The following is a 24,642-nucleotide window of genomic DNA, read 5'->3' on the forward strand; positions in this document are numbered from 1 at the left end:
GTGACCTTATCTGTAGAAACTCTTATCAAAGCAGAAGACAGTGACTTAAATCTGCTTTACATCTTTATCCTGTTTACTGTGCTTTTCCTGATAACCTCCTATAACTGACTCCCCCTCTCCTAACACTTTCTTCTGGCTTCAGCTAGGCCATTTCAGGGAGTTTCTCAGTTTTCCTGGGTCTCTCTCATGTATACAGGAAGAATCATATTATTAAACTTCTGTTTGTTTTTCTCCTATTAGTCTGTCTTTTACTATAAGGATGTATCAGCCAAGAACCCAGAGGCATAAAAAGAATTTTTTTTTCTTCTCTACAGGGCAATAGGCTGTACCATAGCCTAGGTGTGTAGCAGGCTAGCTATGTAAGTTTTTTGTGAGTTCACTCTATGATGTCACCTAACCTAACCAAGTATTTCTTAGAAATTATCCCCATAGTTAAGTGGTGCAAGACTGTACACTTTTAACCCAAACTTTTATGCAAATGCAAATTGGGGTAAAGATGACCTACTACTACTTGCCCCTTGCACTATTATAGAATCTCAGCTTTGCTACTCACAGTGTGTCCTCAGATCAGGACCTGCAGCATCAGCATCTTCTTGGAGCTTATGAGAAATGTGGAGTCTCTGGGCCCAACTGTCCCAGCTGAATCAGATTTTGCAGTTGAACTAAAATCTTGGGTGATTCATATGCACATTATAGTTGGAGAAGTGCTGGTCTAGACTAGGTTTTCTAACTTTCTCAATTCAACATAATTATTTGTGTTGGGTGTTGCAAGTGTTTAACAGCCTCCCTTCAGACATTGCCAAATACCCCCAGGGACAACCTCGTGTCTGGATGGGAACCACTGGCCCAACATATGAAAACTGGAAGTGTTCAGACAGAATTCCAATCAGCACCTATCCCTTACTCTAATTATTACTTCGGGCAGATCAATAAACTCTTCAAGCTCCATTTTTGCAATGAGGATTGGAGTTCAGAATAGTACCACCTCATAGAATAGACTTTTATAAAGTTGAAATTTGACAAAGGCTATCAGGTATAAAGCTCAGATTATATGGCACAAAATTCTGTAAACATGTGCCTCCTAATTAACGAAGCTTTCGCAATGTGGGACTAGATTCTTGGTCTCATTTGGAAGCCTCAAAATATCATTTAAATTAGGCATTCCACTCAGTTTTGCCAATTTTAGTGCTATTATCATCAAATTCGGTTTTAAGAAAGTGAAGTTTGGGAATCTCAACAGTTCCCCAGAGTGGCCACAGATTTTCTGAATCACTTTGGTCAGAACTGCCCATTTAGTTAAGTATGTACATGAAAATTGCCTGTGGCTTTTAACCATGTACTCAGCCATGGTCCCTGGTGGCGGAGGGATGGTCTTAAAATATTTAGATAGCTGAGATCCCTTTTTCAGAGACTTTTCTCTAGAGCAAAGGGCCCAGGACATTTTACAACAGCTTGATCAACTTGCATATCGGACACCACCCAGCCACACTGTCTGACCACAGGAGACAAGGCTGAAGGCTAAGAGCCAGTTCTAGGAAGATAACCGACTTGGGGAGCCTAGTTAGAGGCTGAGTTCCTGTCGATGAGATGGCACAGTCTAACATGTGGCCAAACTGACTAATTTCTAGTAGAAATTGGGTCAGTAGACATAACCTCTGACCGAAAGGCATCTTTAGGCAAAAGTCAGTGTTGTCTCAAAGGAGAACTTGTTTCTGAAGAAATCAAGTCAACATGCCAAATCAAGTACTCAAGACAACTGATGGACAAGCAAACGAGCAAGGCCTTTTTAACACATGCATACACACAAAAGGAACCCTCTAAATAATTCCCGAATAAAGCCCAGAGAGTTTCAAAATGCAAAAATCAAAGCTTGATTCCAGGAGACTCAACCTAAGCTTTCTGATTGGAGAGCAAGCCTCCATGAGAGGCGCCTGCACCTGGTTGCTCACCTGTCCTGAAGTCATTGGAGTTGTTATTCTCTGGAATCCCAGACGAGCCCGCAAAATGTTGACCTGAAAATATTATTGACTAGGTGTTTTGTCACCAAAAGGATTTTTTTTGGGAAAAAGAAAAGGTTGCAATCCAGAGCATGCAGACATGGCAAGCCACCTGCAAACTCTGGCTTGGGTGCTAATATGGAGGGGTGTTTATAGAAGGGAAAAGGAAGGTCCATATAAATCCTTTGTGTGTGTGGAGCCAGCATCTAAGAGAGAGATGGAAAGAGATCAAAGACTATGTTGACCTTCGTGGATAAAGAATCGATAAATAAACATACCTCACCATAGTTTCCTCCTTCCTCCTTTATTATCAATGTTGTTATTGCTTTTTTTTTTTTGTAAGAACATTTAAGCTAAAATCTACCTTCCGTGCATATTTAAATATGCAGTTCAGTATTGTTAGCTATAGGCACTGATCTATAGTACAACTCCCGAACTTATTTATCTTTCATAATTAAAACTTTATATGCCTTCGATGGTGGTGATAGTTTCTTGGATGTATGCTTATCCCCAAACTCATCAGGTTGTACACATTAAAAACATACACCTTTTTACACATAAATCACATCTTAATAAAATGGTTTTAAAGTAAAGATAAATTCTTTTCAAAAGGCTCTGTTGAGTCTTGCACCTCAGAAATGCTTAAAGAAATAAATATAACTTCTCAGAAGAACTGATAAATTCGATTCTGGTTTATTAAACAAATATTGACTGTCTTTTCTGTGTCAAGATTTGTTCTTGGCCTGAATACCCACTTGTGATTAAGATAGACTGAAATTAGACAATAGAAACAATTCAGACAAAGAGTTTTATGATCAAATATCTGGAGCTATGAGAACCTGTGGCTGGATTCATAGCCCAGTCTGGGGTACATGAGATTAGATAGTTGAGAAGGGTTCCCTGAGGGAACTCACTGTATTTATGCTGAGATATGACAAATGAGCAGGTGTCGAGAAGGTGAACAATTTGGGACGTGCAAGAAGAGAGCGTAAGAAGATGTTAACCGTTACCTGACGCAGTGGTAAGGCAGGGCTCATGTACATTACATAATTTATCCCTCATGACAACACAAGGACTCAGATGATCACAGGTCGGGCATCTGAGGCTTAAGGAGGCAGAGACAGTAACTTAAGGCCACACAGGTAGAAATGATAAAATTGGAACTTGATCCCAAGTAAGGGGAATTGTGAGTGAGGAGGGAGGTGTGAGGACCACGGAGAGGGTTAGATGGATGCACCAAAAGAGAAAGCTACTAAGGCAGTGTTGGTGAACTGCAGCCAACTTGGTAAACCGTGGGCCCACTAGCCTGCCACCTGATTTTGGAAATGTGTTTCACTGGACCACAGTCACACTCATTCTCTTACATGTTGTCTTTGGCTGCTTTTGTACTGCAAAGACAGAGAAGATTTGCAACGGAGACCATTTGTCCAACAAAGCTGAAAAGATTTAGTCTTTGACCCTTTTCAGAAAAAGTTACTGACTTTTATGCTAAGCTACCTAGGAAGGCCAGCTGACCAGGCCTCATCTGATGCAGGTGAACATTAATTTTATCAGCATAAGAGTATGTTGTGAACACCAGACTGTCTGTGTTCAGTCTCAGCTCTGCCAGCAAACAGCTGTGTGATCTTGGCCATGTCAGTCGTCTCTGTGCCTCAGGTTCCTCATCTGTAAAAGGTGCAATTTACTAGTTTCTACTTCAGAAGGTTGTTGGGAAGATGCTGTGACTGATACATGAAAAATACTTAGAACACTGATTGCCCATCAGAAGTGATTTCTAAATCTTAGCTCATGATAATTTCATCATCTATATCAGCATCTATTGTTACTTTTAATTAGGAGAGTGAAATAGATTATACCAACCAATGCCATCCCTTCATTTCCATTTTGCTTTCTAGAAGATTTCAACAGTTCTCTCAATTAATGTGATGAATATTATATTAATATACAGTTCTCATATATGAAATGCAGTTAATAACCTGTATTATAATCATCAATATAATATACAATTAGTATTTAAAATAAATCTAAAAGATGAAACACAATCATTACATCTTACTTTAAAATTATTAATATCTCATTAGATTGGGAAAAAATGGCATAGATGATAGAGGCTTTGTTCATCCTCCTTTAACCAAATCAAAGTCGTGACAGAAACAAGGAGCAAAGAGCAAGGAAAGGCACCTGGGATCTACATGAACAGATGCACTAGGACTAGGGAGATAAATAATTAATCAACCTGCAAGGGTAGAAGGTAGGAGGAGGCAAAGATGGGAGGCTTCCTGGTCCTGAGTGGCTGAATGGGACAGAGGCTGAGGCATTCTGCAGCTGCAGACTCCTCTTAAAAGGGCCATGTCCGTACGAGCGAACTTTTGTGGTGATGGAACTGCTCGTTCTAAGCACCAGTGCTCATCTGGCTTCGCGGGGGTTGGGAGGTGGGGCACCAGGGACTTACAGGGGATACTGAGTTGTCAGACTGAGGGCCAGAGGCAAGGATCTCTCTTAAACAGAAGTGCTGGCGGTATCTATTGTTCCTCTGTTGAGCCCTCCCCACTCCCAGTATGCAGAGGTAGCAGCCACCATAGCTGAGACATAATTAAACTGAATAACAGAGCTCGGTTCAGCCCAGAACATTCCCTGAAACTTCTACTCGCCCAACTTGCAGCCCCACCTGATACATCCAGCTGTGTCCTCGGAGAGTCAGATGCTCCTTTCTGAGCAGTGCCAAGATTCACGCTGGTGGCAGCTGGCCTCAGTTTCTTGTGTGGCTTCTTGAGGCAACTATAAGCACAGCATCTGTGGATTGCTTGCTGACTCTTAACAGGTGGCATCAGAGAGGCACAGGCTGGGGCTAAACTTGGCCCACAGCTGAACCTTTCTGAGGACTGCACCACTGGACACCTACTACACAAAGCTGCACTAATAAGACTGGGAGACTTAGATTTGCTTAGTCCATAGAAACAGACAGAGACAGACAACCAAAATGAAAAGACAAAGAATCAGAAACATCTGAGAGAACAGAACATAGATCCAGAAATAATAGAGTCAAGCAATCTAACAGATACAGAGTTTAAAGCACTGGTTATAAAGATGCTAATAGAACTTAGGAAAAGTGTAGATGAACTCAGTGAGAACTTTAACAAAGAGATAAAAAACATAAAAATAGAAATGGAAATTATAAAATGGAACCTGTCAGAAATGAAGAACACTTTAACTGAGATGTAGAGTAAATTAGATGCACTAAACAGAGTGGATAAAGAAGAGGATGGAACCACCGATACAGAGGATGGTAAACCAAGGACACTCAATCAGAATGGCAAGAAAAAGGAAGACAAGACTATAATAATAATTTAAGGAGCCTATGGGATACTATAAAATGTAAAAATATCTGTGTCATTGGGGTATCTGAAGGACAAAAAGACATTGAAGAGCTATTTGCAGAAATAATGATGGAAAACTTTCCTCACCTGATGAAGGAAATAGACATACAACCCAGGAAGCTCAAAGAGTCCCAAGAGAGAGGAATCCAAAGAGGCCCACATCGAAATACATTGTAATTAAAATGCCAAAGGTTAAATACAAAGAGAGAATCTTAAAAGCAGAAAGAGAAAAGCAGTTAATTCCGTAGAAAGGAACACTCATAAGACTGGCAGCTGATTTCTCACAAGAAACTATGCAGGACAGAAGGGCTTGGCACAAAATATTCAACATGATGAAAACCCAGAATACTTGAGGTAGAATACTACAACCAATAATACTTTATCCAGCAAAGCTAGAGCTGAAGGACATATAAAGAATTTCCCTGACAAAAATAAGCTAAAGGAATTCATCGACACTAAGCCAGTATTACAGGAAATGTTGGAGGGACTTCTTTAAGGAGAAAAAACATGTATCAAAAACATGAATAAAGAATGGCAATAACTACATTCCTATCATCAAGTACTTCAAAAAAATGGAAAAGAATTAAGTGCTCCAGCCAAAAGATAGGGTGGCTGAATGGATAAGAAAACAAGACCCCGACACATGCTGCCTACAAGAGACTCACTTCAGATTAAAAGACGCACACAGACTAAAAGAAAATAGATGGAAAAAGATATTGCCTTGATGAACCTAGAGGGTATTGCACTGAATGAAACAAGTCGGATAGAGAAAGACAAATGCCACATGATTTCACATACACGTGGAATCTAAAGAACGACAACAACAAAAGTGGAAATAAACTCATAGATACAGAGAATATTTTGAGAACTACTAGATGGGAGGGGAGTTGGGGGGTACAAAAAAGGCAAATGGATTAAGAGGTACAAATGGATAGTTGCAGAATAAACATGGAGCTGCAGAGTGTAGCATGGGGAAGATGGTTAATAATGTTGTAATAAATATGTAAGAGGGAAGAGGGGTACTAGGTTTAGTTGGGTGATCATTTTGTGAGTTATGTGGATCTCTGATCACTATGCTGTACAACTGAATATGGTATATTTTTGTATGCCAACTATAAATGAAAAATAAAACCCATTGAATTGCACATTGTAAATATAGCAACTACATGTCTATTATATTTCAATAAATCCACAAAAAACAGTTACTATTGAGAAAAACATTATTAATTATCATTGTTAGTGTATGATATTAATACAATACATATCATATCAATACATAATTATTAATATACAATATAATAAACTTTTAAAACAATAAAATTTTTAGATCTTAAAATGGACACTTCAAAGAATATAATCATTAAACCAGGAGGATGCCTTTGGGTGTTTATGTGACGATCATATTCTAGTGAAACTAAAGTGCTAAGGTGATCCTCTGCCATGGTCATGTGGAAAAGATGAAGACTGTGGGAATTTGCACTTACTGGTTGGGTGTGCCATAAAGGTGAGGTCTGGATGCTGCAGAAATGGCCACGATCACAGCTGGGACTCCGTATCCCACAGGGAACATGAACTTCTTCATGAATCTGCTCATGCTGGAGTAGCTGATGACAGTCAGGTTGCGGGCAGTGAGGAAGAGGTTCAGGCCCTCCAGCAGCATCCAGGTGAAGGAGGCCAGGTAGAGGTAGTGTAAGGTCCCCGCGGTGATGGTGCACAGTACCTGGGTGAGGAGTAGGAGTCACAGGGGTACAGGTAGTCAGGGTAGAGCGTGCCCGTTGGACCTCTCCTACGCCGTGTCATTGAGAGAATTCTGATTCCCATGAAGGAATTGTTAGCAGAGGGTTGGTCATAGTTATGTCAGTCAATGTGAAAGTGGCTACTGACCCCTCTAACTTTCCCCAAATTCAAGGCCATTTTGTTAAGGTGTCCAATGCAGCATGGCCCCATGAACTCAGCATCCCCTGGACAGGTTAGGGGTCTTTTGGGACAGTGTCAGTACCTTGATCTCTGTTCTGTCGATGGCCATGAGGAAGAGCAGGTGGGCCAGGAAGAGGCAGAGAGAGAGCTGCAGGTGGAGTGAGCTGCTGGTGTTCTGGATGGCTTTGCACAGCAGGAAGGTGAGGGCTGCCAGGAGGAGGCATAGCAGAGAGAGGCTCAGCCCCATGTAAGAGAACACAGCCAAGGCAGGATCCTCCTCCTGTGACCCAGCAAAGAGGAGATCAGTCGCACTTTTCTGCTCTGAGGTAATGCCTCTTCCACCATTTATAGTTTTATTTATGGGTATAACAAAATCAGGAATGGAGGAGCCAGGTAAATTTGTGATGATTTTAGGTAATGTTAAAATTTTCTGGGTTCTGAACTCATTAATTCAGACCATGGAAGAAGCGAGGTATAGAAGAGAACTTACTGAAGACCAAGCTCTAAAACTCATATTGTTTATTTTCCTTTAGACTTGTAGGTATGACCAGGCTTATAGCTTACCATGTGAGGGTCACAGAGGCACGAAATTCCAGGTTGAGCACCATCGTGTGTTCCCATTACGTGCTGTGTGACAGAGTCTGTACCTGGAGACTCGATGTCCAGGCATCATCTCCTCACCCAAGACTCCACTCACCTCATTCCAGCAACACCTGTTTCTTGCTGGTTACTAATACTTACAGATTTAGAAGTGGATCCTTGGTTTAAGGAGGAAAACTACTATGTTTTTGATGATAGTAGCTTAAAATTCATATTTCCTGCCTTTTTTTGCAAATTCAACAGAGCATGAAAAAACCCTCGCCAAGTCTATTTCAGTGTAACTAGGACAGAGGGGATCGAGGAGAGTGAAGGGAGGAGAAAGATGGAGAAAGAAGAGAGATGGGAAAGAGAAGGAAGAGATAGAGGAGAGAAAGAGGTAGAGATGGATAGGGAAAAGTGCTAATGGATAAGATAGTGGAAGTAAAAATGTTCAAAGTCAGTCCATCTGGATAAGAGCAACATATATTTTACACTATTTTAATTTTTGCAACCCATCTGTCTTTAAGTTTGAAATTGATGAGAGATGTCCCCAGATCTCTCCTCTTGAAATAATAATAAGTTGAGCATCTAAAACTCAACAAAAGGCCAACTTGCACACCAGCATGTGTGAGTGTGGGATATGTGCATAAGAGCTACCACAGGCCAGAACTCCACGAGTCAGGTGACAGACTGGGAGAAACAAAGAACCTGCCTCTCTTAACCAGAGCTCCCTGCAGGAAGTGGGGGAAAGGAGAAGTTGTGGCGGCTTCCCTGAACAGCCCTGCTCGAGAGAGCTGTGAGCTCCATGCAGCGGCAGTGCCCAGGGATTAGGGCAGAAAGTAGAGAAGTGGTAACAATGGAGAAGTGGGGATGGAAGAGAAAAAATAGTTAATTATTACCAGCCGCTGTTGCAAAACACGAGACTGAGCCAAAGCTCCCCGCCCCCAACATAGAGGCTCCCTCCCCCCATATCCTCCAAGACGAACTCCGTGGAGCCCCAGGGGAATCTGAGCAAATGCTACCGAAACTGTTGTTAACACTGACAGGGACTGAGACTGAGGGTAGTGATCATGACTGAATATTTATAAGAAAAGAAAAGGCATTATTAAGACTTTATATAAAGCAGGGATCTAAGAGGCTTAGATTCCGCCTACTGGAAACCAAAAGAAAAATGCCTTCTTTGCAACAGACTAAAGAGAGACCTTTATATAATAAATCCTCTCTCTGGAAAAAAAAGCAGAATACACTTCCATTAATGCCCAGGTGGAGAAATAGTCCATTAAACATTATGAACAACCAAGGTGACAAGGCACATCAGAAAGAAAGAGATAAATCTCCAGAAAATAAGCTTAAACACATAGAAATATGCAACTTAAATGACGAAGAATTTAGGATCGTGTTTCTGAGAAAGCTCAATGAGATCTAAAATAATTCTTATCAATATTCCAGGAATTGAAAAAACAATTAGATCAGCAGAATGAGTTCTTTAGCAAGGGGACTGAAACTCTCAAAAAGATATAAATGGAACTTCTGGAGATGAAGAACACACTGAAAGAGATGGAAAATGAAAGAGCAAGCTTGGAAAATAGAGTTGACTAAATGGAGAAAAGGATCAGTGATGTTGAAGACAGAAATCTAGAAAGAAATCAGAAGGAAGAAGAGAGACCAAAAAATGAAATATAATGAAAGAGAAATTCAAGAACTAGCTGATACCATGAGGAGAGGAAACAAGAATAATAGGCATTCTCGAAAGGGAAGAAAAAAGAGCAGGGATTAGAAAGCATTTTTATACAAATATTTGATGAGAATTCCCAAATCTAAGGTATGAGCTAGAGCTTGGTATTCAAGAAGTTAACAGAACACCCAATTATCTCAACCCAAAGAGGCCTTCTCCAAGACACATTGTATTTAAATGATTCAAAAGCAATGACAAAGAAAGAATTCTCAGGGCAGCTAGGGAAAAGAAGCAGGTAACCTATAAAGGAAAATCCATTAGATAATCGTCGGACTTCTCCGCACAAACCCTACAAGCCAGAAAATTTCAATTGATTTCTAATAAAATGTTAAAAATAAATAAATAAGAAGCCTTCCAAATGATTTTGATGCATACTAAAATTTGAGTTTCTTTGGTGTAACAAAATAAACTAATTTTTGTACTATACAAAGAGCTCACAAATCCATAAGAAATGTATCCACAAGCCAATAGAAAAATAGACCAAGGATGTGAGCAAATGGTTTTTAGAGTAGGGAATATGAATGTCTTTTAAGTAAATATTTTTTATTCTGCTCATTACAAAAAAAACAGAAAAATTTTCCTAGATGCTGTGTTTACCTCCCAGATGAGTAAATATCCAATAATTTGATAATAACCTTTGGTGAGGTGTGAAGAGTCACACACCTTCACATATGTTGGTGGGAGTGTTCACTGGTGTGACCTCTATATGCTGAACTGTAGAAATATCTACAACATGCAATTATGAATTTGACCCAGTATATGTCCCAGCTGCATATTCAAACACAAGAACAATGAAGTATGTGTAAACAACTATAACATTATTTCTATTTCAAATGGTCAGAAACAAAATGCCCACTATGAGGGGCCTACATATATAACTTACAGCTCATTCATGCAATGAAATGCAATGTGGCAATAAAAACAAATGAAGTGTCAATTGTAGACTGAAATAAAATGATCTCTTAGACATAATAAATAAACACAAAATGCACAACAGTGAAAAGAAATATCCCCCATGTCAGGGAAATGAAGAGGACCAAAGAACAAATGCATGCATTACTTTTACATGTATAAAACATCCATAGAAGAATGCAGGAGAAACTACCAACGTTCATTGTTTGAAGCAAGAGGAACTAGGTGTTTGGGGTTAAAGGAGAGGTAGAGAATCTTCAACGTTTCCTCTCTAATTCTGTTTGACTATGAAATGCAAATATTTTAATTTCTGTAAATACAAGACAATATGCAAGTAAAAGTATGAATATTGTGTCATCTAGTAATGTGGCAGGAGGAAACATGGCCTTGAAGTGTTCAAACTTCTGGAGAATTTTATGAAGTCTGACCATTTGGCTATGATCCTTTACCTGCTTGTTTTCATGTGGGTGCCACATTAATTTCAGTAAAGGCCCATTAATTGATATCACCTGAGAGAGTTTCTGGTTTTAGTGAACCAGAGAAAGTAACCAGCTCACCTGACAGGGAGAGGAGGATAACATGGCTCCGGATTTGCCTGTATGCATAGGCTCCTCTGGCACCTCTGAACACTGCCATCACCAAACCTTCCTTTCGGCAGCCCTTAAGTACCTTGGTCCAGAGACCCTTGTGGTAAACAGATTTCTAATTTGGTAACCATATCCCCAAAAGCTTTTGTGCATATCACTAATTCCATGTTTTCATTCAAATGCCAGTCTAGGTTCTGCTGTAAAAGCATTTTGCGGGTGGAACTCAAGTCTCATATCAACTCACTTCAAGAGAGGGAGTTTATCCTGGGTGAGTCAGACTCAATCTGATGAGGCCTTAAATGATCTAGGCTCTTGAGAAGAAGACTCAAAGCGTGAGAGAGTTTTGAAGTGAGGGAGCTCCTGCTGTCCTCCAGATAGGAAAATCTTCTCATAGAGGACCATATGAGAAAGGATGCCGGTAGCCTATAGGAACTGAGCATGATCCCCTGCTGCCAGTAGGCAAGAAAGTTGGAAATCAGTCCTACAACCATAAGGAACTGAATTCTGCCAGCAACCAGGGAGCTTAGAGTAGGATACAAAGCCTCAGGTGAGATTGTAGCCCTGGTTGATACAGTCTTTTCAGCCTTGTGAGACCCTGAGCGGACAATTCAGCTACACCATGCCAGATTGCTGACCCGAAGAAAACATGAGACAACAAATTAGTGTTTATTTTTTAAGGTGTCACGCCTATGAGAATTTGTTACACAGCAATGGACACTGAATGCAGCCCTCTCAGGGCTCTCACCTGCACATCGTAGTGGGCCATGAGGACAGCAAAACTGCTGAGGTGGGTGCATTGGCAGGTGGTGCTGGTGTCTCTGGTGCCAACCACCCAGCAGCCTTTGGTGGACCAGTAACCACTTCTATTCTGGCCGTGCTCCCAGAAGACACAGAACACCTTCTGCTTTGGCTCAGGGGTCACTGACTGTAGGAACAGAGATGTGAACTGGTGGTTCTGGGTACTCAGAAATGCTGTCCCAAAAATAGCTTGTAAAAGCTTTCTTGGAGAGCTAATGCTCCCCTGGGGGAATCCCCTGACCCCCAAGGCTATGCCCAGGACTCAGTCTTTTTTTATACCCACAGCCTCATCCCACTAGGACTTACATGCTGGAAGATGAAGGTGACTGAGGAGCTGAGGTTCTGAGTGTCATTATTGCTCACAACGACAGAGACAACATCAGAGAGGAGGATGGGGGAGACTTCATGCAGCAAGCCCTTGTGTGTCTCATGCAGCACTGCTTGTTCCTCAGTGTCCAGGACCAGGGGGGCCTCAGCCATCAACTTGCCAATCCCTGGAGTGGAGACAAGGCTCACCACAGAAGGGCCTGTAGGACAAGACCAAGACTGACATCTTGGAGGACTGAACTGGACTCCTTCTTCGTCAGGTAGACTATTTTCTTATGGCCTCACCATAGGGCACACTTCTCTTTAAACTTTAATTCTCTCTTTCAGGGGTCCCTAACCCATAGGTACCAGTCTGTGCCCTGTTAGGAACTGGGCTGCACAGAAAGAGGTGAACAGTGGGCAAGCAATCTGTATTTGCCTCTGCTACCCAGCGCTAGCATCACTGCCTCAGCTCCACCTCATATCGTCAGGCATTAGATTCTCATAGGAGCTCCGGTCTCTGGTGCCAAAAAGTATGGGGACAGCTGCTCTATTTGTCACATTGTTGGTTATCTTGTTCCACTGTGAAGCCTCTGTAACCTTATTTTCATCTTAGCCATTACCTGAGTCACGGATTCCTGCACTGCATCCAAGTTGAGCAGCATCTTTGCCTGATTAACACTCAAGGTGATGTTCCTTTGTCCTTGCTCCATCACCTTCATGGAAAGTTCTGAGTTGTGGGAGTTACATAAGGGAGTTAGAGTAGTAATTGTGCCTACCGTGGTTGCTATAACACCTTACTATATATTTTTAATGTATTATCTAAATGTATTATATACTCTTTATAATATATAAATATATAATATATAAATATTATGCCTAATAATATTTATATTAATATTATGCCTAATAAATATTATGCCTAATAATATTTATATGTTAATTATATATTATGTTATTTATAAATATCAGTGTTACTTGGTACATATAATAATAGTATTACACAGAATATTTGCTATATGTGATAATGGTATATATCTTATGTGAATTTTCAGAAGCTTGTAAGAGAATATCATATGAAATTATTCAACAACAAATTAGATAACAGATGAATTGGAGAACTTCCTAGAGACACACAAACTACCAAAACTAAATTAGGAAGAAATCGAATATTGGAACGGAACTATAATGGGTTGAACCAGCAATCAAAAACTTCCTCAAATAAAAAGTCCGGAGCAGGGGGCTTCACTTTGAATTCTACTAGCCATTTATGAAAGAATTAATACTGTTCCTTTACAAACCCCTCCTTAAAGTAGAAGAGGAAAGAACACTACCTAAATAAGTCTATGAGGCCACCATTACCCTGAAAACGAAGTCAGATAAAGACATACAAGAAAAAAAAACTGTAGACCACTATCTCTTATGATCAGAGATGTAAAACAACTCAACAAAATATTAGGAATAATTTTATCTAAAGAAGCTCAAGACTTGTACATAGAAAACTACAAAAATTATTGACAGAAAGTAAAAATCCTGAGTATATCAAAAGACATCCTGTATTCAAGGGAGTGCTTCAGAACGACGTAGATGATAGAGGCTCTGTTCATCCCTCTGATGACCAAATCAAGGTTGTGACAGAAACAAGGAGCAACAGCAAAGAAATATTGCCTGGGATCTAAATAAACAAGCCATACAACTAGGTAGAAGTCCAAGAAAGCACTCTGCAACGGCAGAAGGTAAGATGGAGTGAGGACGTGGGGCACCGCGGTTGCAAGAGGCTGAGTGAGATAGAGGCTGAGGCTGAGGCACTGGCAGCGGCAGAGGTAGATGTCTCTTAAAGGGGCCGCGTCTGGGAGCGAATTTTCGCAGCAATGGATCTGCTCACTCTGAGCACTAGCACTGGGTTGGCTTTCCCGAGGGGACCAGGGACTTATGGGGGTACACTGAGTAGTTGGAGTGAGGGCCAAAGGCGAGGCTCACTGATATAGAAGTGCCAGAAGTATCCATTGTTCCCTCTTGAGCCCTCCCCACTCTCAGTGCATGGACACAGCACCGCCATAGCCGTGATGTCATGAACTGGATAACAGAAGTCATTCTGCCCAGAGGATTCCTTGAAATCCCACCTCTCCCAATCTGGGCTCCACCCAAGCAACATCCAGGTGTATCCTCAGTGAGTCAGATACGCCTTGCCGAGCAGTGCCTAGACTCACACTGGAGGCAGTTGGCCTTGGTTTCTGGTATGGCCTTTTGAGGCAACTATAAGCTCAGCATCTGGGGATCGCTTGCTGAATCTTGACAAGTGGCCCTGACAGGGAGAGGCTTGGGCTATTTTGGCCTGCAGCTGAACCCCTCTCAAGTCTGTGACACTGGACACCTACGTCACAAATCTGCACAAATAAGACTGGGAGACTTAGAAGCTCTGCTTAGGGCATAGAAACAGACACAGAAAGGCAGCCAAAGTGGGAAGACAAAGAAGCAGAAACCACATGATAGAACAGAACAGAGATCCAGATATAATGGAGTCAAGTAATTTAACAGACGCAGAGTTCAAAATACTGGTTATAAAGATGCTCAATGAACTTTTGGGAAAGGTAGGGAACGCCAAAAAAGAGATAAAATGGAGATGCAGATTATAAGAGGGAATCAGTCTGAAATGGAAAACACATTATCTGAGATGAGAAGTATATTAAATAGAATAAATAAAGGAATAAACAAAGTGAGTAAAGAAGAGGATCATATGCCCTATCTAGAGGACAGGAAAGTCAATCAGGACACTCAAACAGAATGGCAAGGAAAAAGAAGCCGAAGACTATAAAGATGATTTAAGGAGGATATGGGACACTATTAAGACTTCAAATATTCATCTGATTGTTGTAAGTGAAGAAAATGAAGATGTTGAACAGCTGTTTGAAGAAATAATGATGGAAAACTTCCCTAACCTGGTGAAGGAAATGGATGTAAAACCCCAAGAAGCTCAGAGGATTCTAAAAATCAGGGATCCAAAGAGGCCCACACCAAGACACATCATAATTAAAATGCCAAAGGTTAAATACAAAGAAAAAAGACTATGCAGGACAGAAGGGCTTGGCAAAACATTTTCGAAAGGATGAAGTCCCAGGATATACAACCAAGAATAATTTATTCAGCAAAGCTGTCATTTAGCGTTGAAGGTCAGATAAAGAGCTTCCTGGACAAAAATAAACTAAAGGAATTTATCACTACTAAGCCAGAATTACTGGAAATGTTGGAGGAATTTCTTTAAGAAGAAAAAACATGTATCAAAAATAGGAACGGAACTGGCAACAACTACATTCCTATCAATAAATACCTTAAAGGGAAAAGAATAAATGCTTCAACCAAGGGATGGAGTGGCTAAAAGGATAAAAAAACAAAATACGTACATATGAAAAAGAAGGGAATGGAAAAAGATATTGCTGTGATGAACCTAGAAGATATTTAAGTCAGACAAAGAAAGATAAACACCATATGGTGTCACTTATATGTGGAATTTATGGAATAAAAAGAACAAACTAATCGAAAATAGAGTCACAAATGTGGTGGACAATTTGGTGATGGAAAGAGGTAAAGGCGGTTTGGGGGGCTGGGGTGAAGGGTTAAAGAAGTACAATATAGCAGCTGGCGATGGTCATGGGGATGGGAAGAATGGCATAAGGAATGCAATTAGCACTAATACTTTGACTAGGTCAGAGGAAGGTGAAGGGAGGGAGGCAGCAAATGGGGGGGATCATTTTACTACCTATATAGATGTCTAACAAATGTACCGTATACTTGAAACCAATAATAATTAAAAAAATAAAAGACATCCTGTGTTCATGATTTGGAATACTTAGTATTGTTAAGATGGCAATAGTCCCCAAAGTGGTCTACAGATTCAATGTAATTCATATTAATATTATAACATCGTTTTATTTATTTGTTTTTTAAATTAAATTAATTGGGGGTGACATTGGTTAATAAAATTATGTAGGTTTCAAGTGTACAATTCAATAAATAATATGTCATATGTATATTGGATTGTGGGTTAACCACACAAAGTTAAATTTCCTTCTATCATCATATATTGGAAACCATTTACCCTTATCTACCCGTGTTTACCCCCTTTCCCTCTGATAACCACTAAACTGTTGTCTGTGTCCATGAGTCTTTATTTATTTATTTATTTTTGCAGAAATGGAAAAGCTTATCTTAAAATTCATATGATATCTCAAGAGGCCCAAATGCTCCAAATAATCTTGAAAATGAAAAAATAGAGGAATAATACTTCCTGATTTCAAAACTTACTACCAACCTACAGATCAAAATAGTATAGTACTGGCATAACGATACACATATAAACCAACAAAACAGAATAGAGTCTAGAAATAGATCCATTTGTCTATGTTCAATTGATTTTCAGCAAGGGGTGCCAAAACCCTTCAATGAAGAAAGAATACTCTCTTCTACGAGTGGTGCTGGGATGTTTGGCTATCTGCACACAAAAGAAGGAATTTGGTACCCTACCTCATATAATAAACAAAAATTAATTCAAAATGAGTCAAAGACCTATGTTTAAGAGCTAAACCAAGAACAATTAGGAGAAAACATGGCCGCAGATCTTTATGGTGTTGGATTTGGAAATGGATCCTTAGATATGGCAACACATGCACAAGCAACAAAAGAAAAAAGAGATAAACTGAACTTCATCATAACTGATGCATCTATTCATTAAGGTGAAAAGGGTTTCCTCTGATAGATGATTGCCTAAAGAAGGCGTGGTACATATATACAATGCAATATTACTCAGTCATAAGAAAGATGAAATACTGCCATTTGTGACAACATTAATGAATCTTGAGATAATCATGCTAAGTGAAATAAGTCAGACTGAAAAGTTGAGAACCATATTATTTCACTCATACGTGGAATATAAAACTGAAAGCAACAAACAAACAAGACAAACAAATAAAACCCATAGACACAGACAACAGTTTAGTGGTTGTCAGAGAGAAAGGTGGGAGAGGGGAGGTAGATAAGTACAAAGGGGTCAATATATGGTGACGGAAGGAATTTTAACTTTGGATGATGAATACGCAATGCAATATACATATGCCATATTATTGAATCGTACACTTGAAACCTACACGATTTTATTATTTAATGTCACCTCCATAAATTTAATTTAAAAAAAGGAAAAAAAGATTGAAGAAAGTAAAAAGACAATCTATGGAACAGGACAATATTTGCATGTCACATATCTTATAGGAGATACTATTAGAATATATCAAGAACTCTTACACCTCAACAACCAAAAGCCTACCAACCCAATTAAAAAATAGGCAAGGGACTTGAATAGACATTTCTCCAAAAAAGATTTAAAAATGTTCAACAGTGACATATAAAAATTTTAAACATCATTACTCATTAGGTATATGGAAATAAAAATCATAGTGAGATATCACCTGACATGCACTAACAGGCTATGATAACACCAAAAGCAATGGAAAGTAACAAGCGTTGCTAAGGATGTGGAGCTTGGAATCCTTGTACTTTGCTGGTGGCATTGTAAACAAAAAAGTAGCCACTTTGGAAAATAGTTTTGTGATTCCTCAAAAAGTTGAACACAGATTTACTATATCACTCAGAGATTTTACTCCTAAGTTATGTACCCCAAAGAGTTGAAACAGTTATTTAGACATAACTTGTACACCAATATTCATAGTAGCAGTTTAATGGGAAGGGAGAGAGGGGGTCAAATAGATGGTAACAGAAAAATATTTAACTTTGGGTTAAATTTTTGTATTTTGCAGTTTACATATGATGTATTGTTAAATTGTACACTTGAAACCTACGTAATTTTGTTAACCAATGTCGCCCTCATAAATTTAATAAAAACATTCATACCAGCATTATTCACAATAGTCAAAAGAAGACAACAGCCCACATGCCCATCAATGCGTGAATGGATAAACAAAAGGTGGTATATCTATACACAATGGAATATTATTCAGCCATAAAAAGGAATGAAATAGTGATATATGCTACGACATGGGCGAACCACAAAAACACGCTTGGTGAAAGAACCTAGGCTATAAGGTCACATATGGTGGGATTCTACTTATATGAATTGTCTGGAACAGGCAAATCCACAGAGACAGAAAACAGGTTTGTGGTTGCCAGGGACTGGGAGTGAGAGGAATGAGAAGTAACTGCTTAGTGGGTACACTGTTTACTTTTGGGGTGATGAAATATGTTAGAAATAGACGTGATGATCGTACAGTCTGTGAATGTACTAAATGCCACCGTATTGTACACTTTGGTTAAAATGGTAAATTTTATGTTACATGAATTTTACCTCAATGAAACAAATCATACTTATGTATCAAATAATATTAAATTTATATGCTTCCAAATTTAATTGTTTCCTTTGAAGCCATTTGTATGTATTTTAAATTCTTCATTATAAGTATTTCATCTGCACAATTTATTTTATAATGAATATATATTATTTACAGGTTTACTCGTTATTTTAATTGAGGTATAATTGATATATAACATTATATTAGTTTCAGGTGTACAACATAATGTTTCAATATTTGTTTATCTTGCAAAAGGATCGCCACAATAAGCCTAGTTAACATTTGTCATCATACATAGTTATCAAATTTTTAAAGTTTGTGATAAGAACTTTTAATATTTATTCCCATAGATACTTTAAAATATGCAACACAATTTATTAACTATAGTTGCCATGCTATACATTATATCTCTATGACCTATTTAGTTTATGACTGGAAGTTTGTACCTTTTGACTCCCTTCATCCATTTTATCTACCGCCTGACCTGCCTCTGGCAACCACCAATCTGTTCTTTGTATCTATGAATCTGTTTTTTAGATTCCACATATAAGTGATATCATACAGTATTTGTTTCTCTCTCTGACTTATTTCACTTAGCATAATGTATACATTTTTTTCAAGCTTTTATGTTAATTTGTTTGTGAGAGTAACACTGAGATACAAGCATAGTAAACCAGGTCCAGGAGGAATCGGGGAGGAATGGGATGGGGAAAGGCCAGAGCGGAGCCTAGGGACAGATGGGGGTACTTACCTGTGCCTCCGGCTGTAGTGAAGGTCAATGACTCATTGGACAGGGCAGTGCTCAGCTTTCTCAGGACATGCTCCATGATAAGGAGCAGGTTACTGGCCACACAGTTCTGCTCTGAGCTGGGCTGGGTGTCCAGGTCCTCAGGGTTCTCCAGCAGGTCATCAACCACCCGTATGATGTCCTGGGGAGATGGGGACTCAGCCAGTGGGCATGTGCCAGAGAGGCTACATGAAGGCTCTGCCCACTCAGCCACAGAGAATAGAACCTAGAGACTGTCTATTTGGGGATAAAGTCAGTACCAGATGGACCCTGGAATCCAGCTACTCAGAGGTCAGCCTTGTGCATGAATGCCAAGAATGATGCAAACCCAATGGGCAAGAACAGCAAGAGGAACAGTGTTAGTAGGTACATGTGGGTCTCACAGTGAGTACAAATACCTGCATGTCCACTCTTCCCAACCACTGTAGGAGAGGCTGGGGCCTCGGAGCAGGGCTCCACTGTGCTGGGTCTCTGCTCCAAGACCAAGGCTTCCTCAGGCCTCTATGGGATGCCTCCACCTGCCTCCCCTGGGTCCAGCCTGTACCTGTATAGTGTCCAGGGTTGAGGCTGAATTGTAGTCTCTGCCCAGATCATTGATTTTTCTTAAGAAGTGGGAGAACCCCTGGGGAGAGGGGAGATGAGGTAGTCAGAGACTCACAGGTGAATGGGGGAACTTGGGGAAAATGGGTGGGTGCTGCAGGAGGCATGGGGGTATCTCCTACGTCTTGGTCCCTCCTGGAGCCACTCACCTTGCTGTTGATTCCAGGGGGTGAGGTCCAGGTGGGGAATGAGACCCCTGGTGCAGATAAAACAGTATTTAATTAGGTGTGTGTGCATGTGCACGCATGCGTGCGTGCGTGCCTGTGTGTGGGAGAGAAAGGGTCGGAGGCCAGGTCAGGCTAGATTGCTTCCTAGATTGTCATTTGGTACTTCATGAACCCTGGAATGGGAATAGAAGCATCTGGAAAGCCCCGCAGTTTCCCTCCTTGTTAGTGGGCACCTTTTCTTAATCAGGTGGTGGCATCTTATGGGTGAATGTGGTAGCCTGGATGCTCTCTTGTCCAGATGTGAATGAACTCAGTTTGAGTCTTACCTGTCTGCCACCCTCAGTGCCCTTAGCTTTCCTGGGAAGCTCCAAGCTGGGATGGGAGAACATCACAGAATTACCTGTGCTCCAGGCTGAGCACTGGGACAGAGGCCAGAGTGGGCCTTCTTGGGAACAGCCAGCACCTAACTGGCTCCTGGTTCTGGCCTTTGTCCTAATTTCCCCAGGGAAGCTGCTCACTGGCTGAGTTCTCCTGAGAATCCCTATGACCCTGTGAGAGAACTGTTCTCTGCTCTACAATTACACAATCCATCTTGATAGAGATGGACTAAGAACTGCCTGTGAGACAACCCCCTCCCCCACTCCCAATCCCCCTACAGACGAGGTTATAGGGCTAGGGCAGGGAGGATGAAGAAAGTGCTGGACAGGCTGGGCCAACCAGATAGTAGCACTGGGTCAGCACTGGACTTTGGGGGCTGACATTCAGCCAGGCATCTCTGGGGTTCTTTTACTGATGCCCAACAAGATATCCCCTGGACTGGCAGGAAGTAGTGAGAACCCACATCTGAGGAAGGTCAGCAAAGTTGAGGGCTAGTTGGTAGAGAGGGGAGCCGGGTCTGAGGGTTGAGAGGTGGCAGCCGTTTCTGTCATCTGGCCCCTTGATCTCTCTCACCAGGGACACAGACCTGTGTACCCTTCCAAGTGAGGCAGCGATACCTGATTTTGCTCTCTGTTGCCATGTGTTCTAGCTGGGAGTCTCTTCCGTTGACCAGATTCTTCAAGTTTGTGTGTGTGGGATGTTCCATGTCATTCGACTCAGATCCGACACAATATTCTCCTGGGTCCTGATCATCTGAGTTGTCACTGGGTGGTGAACTGAAATTATTGGGGATGGTCAGGGAGGTCACTTGTGTGGGAAAGTTGCTGGAGGTTGAGTGGCTGAGAAGTGGGGTCAGGGTGCCTGGGTTCTTGTTCAGGGACAGGGCTGGCCAGGGAAGGTGTTCCTGCCCTCCAGTCTCCCCACTCCCATGTTTCTGGGCAGAGTCCCTGCATCCATCATTGCCTGAGAGTTCTGAGAGCATACCTGGAGTGTTAAAGCCTTTGGGGCCCTGGTGGGGGATGGTCCTTTTATCCTGGTGGTCAGTGATTTTGGCAAAGAAGACAGATGCTGTTCTGGGATACAAAACAATGTGTGCTCCTGAAGTATCTTGAATGTCATCTCACTCTTTTGCTTTATGAATATAAGATGGCAGGTGGGCAAGGGGGGAATTCCAAATATTTATTGACCCTTTATAGAGGCTTATGAGCCTTGGGGTTCAGAGAGGGTGGGTGACTTCTAGGTGCTCAGGACAGCCTTTTCATGCCTGTAAAAAGTGGGGTAAATGATCTCATATCTCATGGACAAGAAGATGGAAGATGCGGGATGGTTTTTACTTTGGCACGTGTTCTCACTCTCATTCCTAAACGTTGTTTTCCCAGAAACGAGCACATATCCTGGGCTGCACATGCAGTGGTAGCTCCCCTCTGTGTTCTGGCAGGCTGTGAATTTTCCACAGGATACTGTCGTGGGTGTTTTGCACTCATCGATGTCTGGAACACAAAGGATAATTGTCGCTTTCCTTTGGTGTGAATTCTCACAGAGCAGAGACTGTGGACTCCAGCCTCACCCTGTCATGGGGACTGGACACAACTCACTCCTGTGTGGCACTCCTGGAGCTGGGCTGGGTAGAGTCAACTGTTTCAGAGCCTGCTGACTGCCCTGCTTATCTCTGATCTTGGCTGGGCCTAAGGATGCCTAGATTCAGACACTCTGCTGTGTCATTATGGGGATAGAAAGAGGTCTGCATCTCCCCTACAGATTTTGAGGGGGTCGACTCTGACTCAGGCTCTGAACATTCCTTATGGTGGTGTTTGTGTCATTGGGTCTTCAGGTGGGCTCCACTCAGGGTGACAGTGGCACGAAGGCCACCCTCTATGCTGAGGTAATGGAGGCAGTCAGGGCTGGGGGCTGTCGGGGGTGACATCATCATTCACACCTGAGGATGAAGATAGGTGGTCAGGCCCCTGTCCATTGACAGCTCCCCTTCACCTTATATTACTCGCAATGGCCCAAGGTCACACCACACTCCTCATCAGGCACTCCCCCAGCTTCCAATATCAGGCCTTTTTTCCAGATGCCCCAGGGTGTCTCTGGGGGAGTCTTCCTATCTCCACTCCCTGGGTAGTTCCCTCTCAGTTCATCAGAGGCAGCAGGGATTGTGAAATGAGAAGCAGCATGAAATCTGCTCATAGCTGAGCCACTCAGGGTGTTTTCTGGCATCTTATATCTGTCTGTTCTCTAAACATGAGATAGAGATGCCGGTTATCCAGTCCCTTTTGTGTAGCTCAGGCACCAACCGAGTAGTAGCTGGACACTGTTGGCTAAAAACAATGTAATAAGAACCACATTTGAAAGAATGAATCATAATGAACGGAGAAAATATTTGGTCCTGCGTATATCAATCAGGGGAGCACAGACTTTAGAACCTGATAGGACCGTCAGCCAGTTTCCCCCAGATCAGAGTTTCCTCTCAGAACTTGTGATTTCCCTTCTATGGCCCCATGCCCAGGACAGAGATGAAGCATGAGGGATGCTTTTGCTCTCAGATGGTGGCAATGGCTGGAGACATGTCTTCCAGGTTGAGGGGATGAGGTGGAGCCGAGTGAGGAACATTTGGAAATTAGGTATGTAACATGGGAAAACATGACGATGAGAAATTCCTCAACCTGACGAGTGTGTTCCCAGCAAAAAGTTGGGATCCAGTATGGTAGCAGGATCTCCATCCATGTCCACCCAGTCTACAAAACCCCATGAGAAACACATAGGAATGCACAAAAGACCCTTTAGGAATATCCCAGGGCCATGGGTGGTTGGGAAGTTGTCCTAACAACCTTTTTCTGTTTCCTCAATAAAATTTACTTTTCGCTCAATATTAAATAACACATGGATACTTAGAAAACAAAGAAAATGTTAAAAAAAAAACCCCGAAGAAAATCAACTGTAAGTACACTACACAAATTACTAGGAAATTTTAGAGATTTTTTTCTCATTTCAAAATTATTATTTAAAAATTACTAATAAGTATGCATCTATGACTATTTTGAGTGAAAGAAGAAAATTTCTTCATGTAAAAGCATGTAATTTTGCTGACATCAGAAACATGAGGAGTGAGAAATGTCCCTAGATCTCTCCCCTTGAAACAACAATAAGCTGAACATCTAAAACTCAACAAAAACACCCAACCTGCACACCAGGACATCTGAATGTAGGATCTGCACGTAAGAGCTACCACAGATCAGAACCCCAGGAGTTGGGCGGTAGACTGGGAGAAACGAAGAACCTGCTTCTCTCAACCAGAGCTCCCTGCAGGAGGAGGGGGAGGGGAGAAGATGCAGCGGGTTCCCTGAAGAGCCCTGCCTGAGAGTGTGCTGAACTCCATGCAGTGGCAGTGCACGGGATCAGGGCAAAAAGCAGAGAGGTGGGAACAGCAGAGAAGTGGGGATGAAAGAGAAACAAAAGTTTATTACCAGCTACGGTGGCAAAATGCAAGGCTAGCCGAAGCCCCTATTCCCCAATCCAGAGGGCCCTTACCCCCATATCCTCTAGACCGAACACCACGGAGCCCCAGGGGAATCTGAACAAACACTACCGAAACTCTCTCTAACACTGACAGGGACCGAGACTAAGGGTGGTGAGTATGATTTAATATTTATAAGGAAAAAAAAAGGCATTATGAAAACTTTATGAAAAGCAGGGATCCAAGAGGCTTAGATGCCACCTACTGGAAACCAAAAGAAAAATGCCTTCTTTGCAACAGGCTAAAAAGAGACCTTTATGTAATAAATCTTCTTTCTGGAAAAAAGCAGAATACACTTCCATTAATGTACAGGCAGAGAAATAGTCCATTAAACATTATGAACAACGAAGATGACAGGGCAGCTCAGAAAGAAAGAGAAAAATCTCCAGAAAATATGCTTATAGACATAGAAATATGTGACTTAAATGACAGAGAATTCAGGATGGTAATGCTGAAAAAACTCAGTGAGATCCAAAATAATTCATATCAACATTTCCAGGAACTGAAAAAACAACCAGAATAACAAAATGAGTTCTTTAGCAGGGAGATTGAAACTCACACACAAAAAAACAAATAGAACTTCTGGAGATGAAGAACACACTGAAAGAGATGAAAAACAAAAGAGCAAG

The 24,642-nt window shown here is 41.3% G+C and overlaps 1 protein-coding gene across 1 annotated transcript; it reads right to left on the reverse strand.

Moving 5' to 3' along the window:
• Positions 1–2,130: 2,130 nt before the first annotated feature.
• LOC120616961 (adhesion G protein-coupled receptor E2-like) lies at positions 2,131–22,716 on the reverse strand. Its single transcript, XM_039880509.1, has 12 exons — positions 22,496–22,716; positions 21,224–21,569; positions 21,114–21,126; positions 20,101–20,147; positions 19,896–19,973; positions 19,316–19,493; positions 12,841–12,938; positions 12,209–12,448; positions 11,850–12,029; positions 7,374–7,571; positions 6,859–7,094; positions 2,131–2,203 (listed from the first exon to the last, which is right to left on the reverse strand). Exons 1-12 carry the CDS (start codon positions 22,714–22,716, stop codon positions 2,131–2,133), a joined length of 1,908 nt encoding a protein of 635 aa, XP_039736443.1.
• Between the last annotated feature and the right edge of the window lie 1,926 nt (positions 22,717–24,642).

This window comes from Pteropus medius, unplaced genomic scaffold (genome assembly GCF_902729225.1).
Source record: "Pteropus medius unplaced genomic scaffold, Ma_sr-lr_union100, whole genome shotgun sequence".
Classification (NCBI taxonomy): Eukaryota; Metazoa; Chordata; class Mammalia; order Chiroptera; family Pteropodidae; genus Pteropus; species Pteropus medius.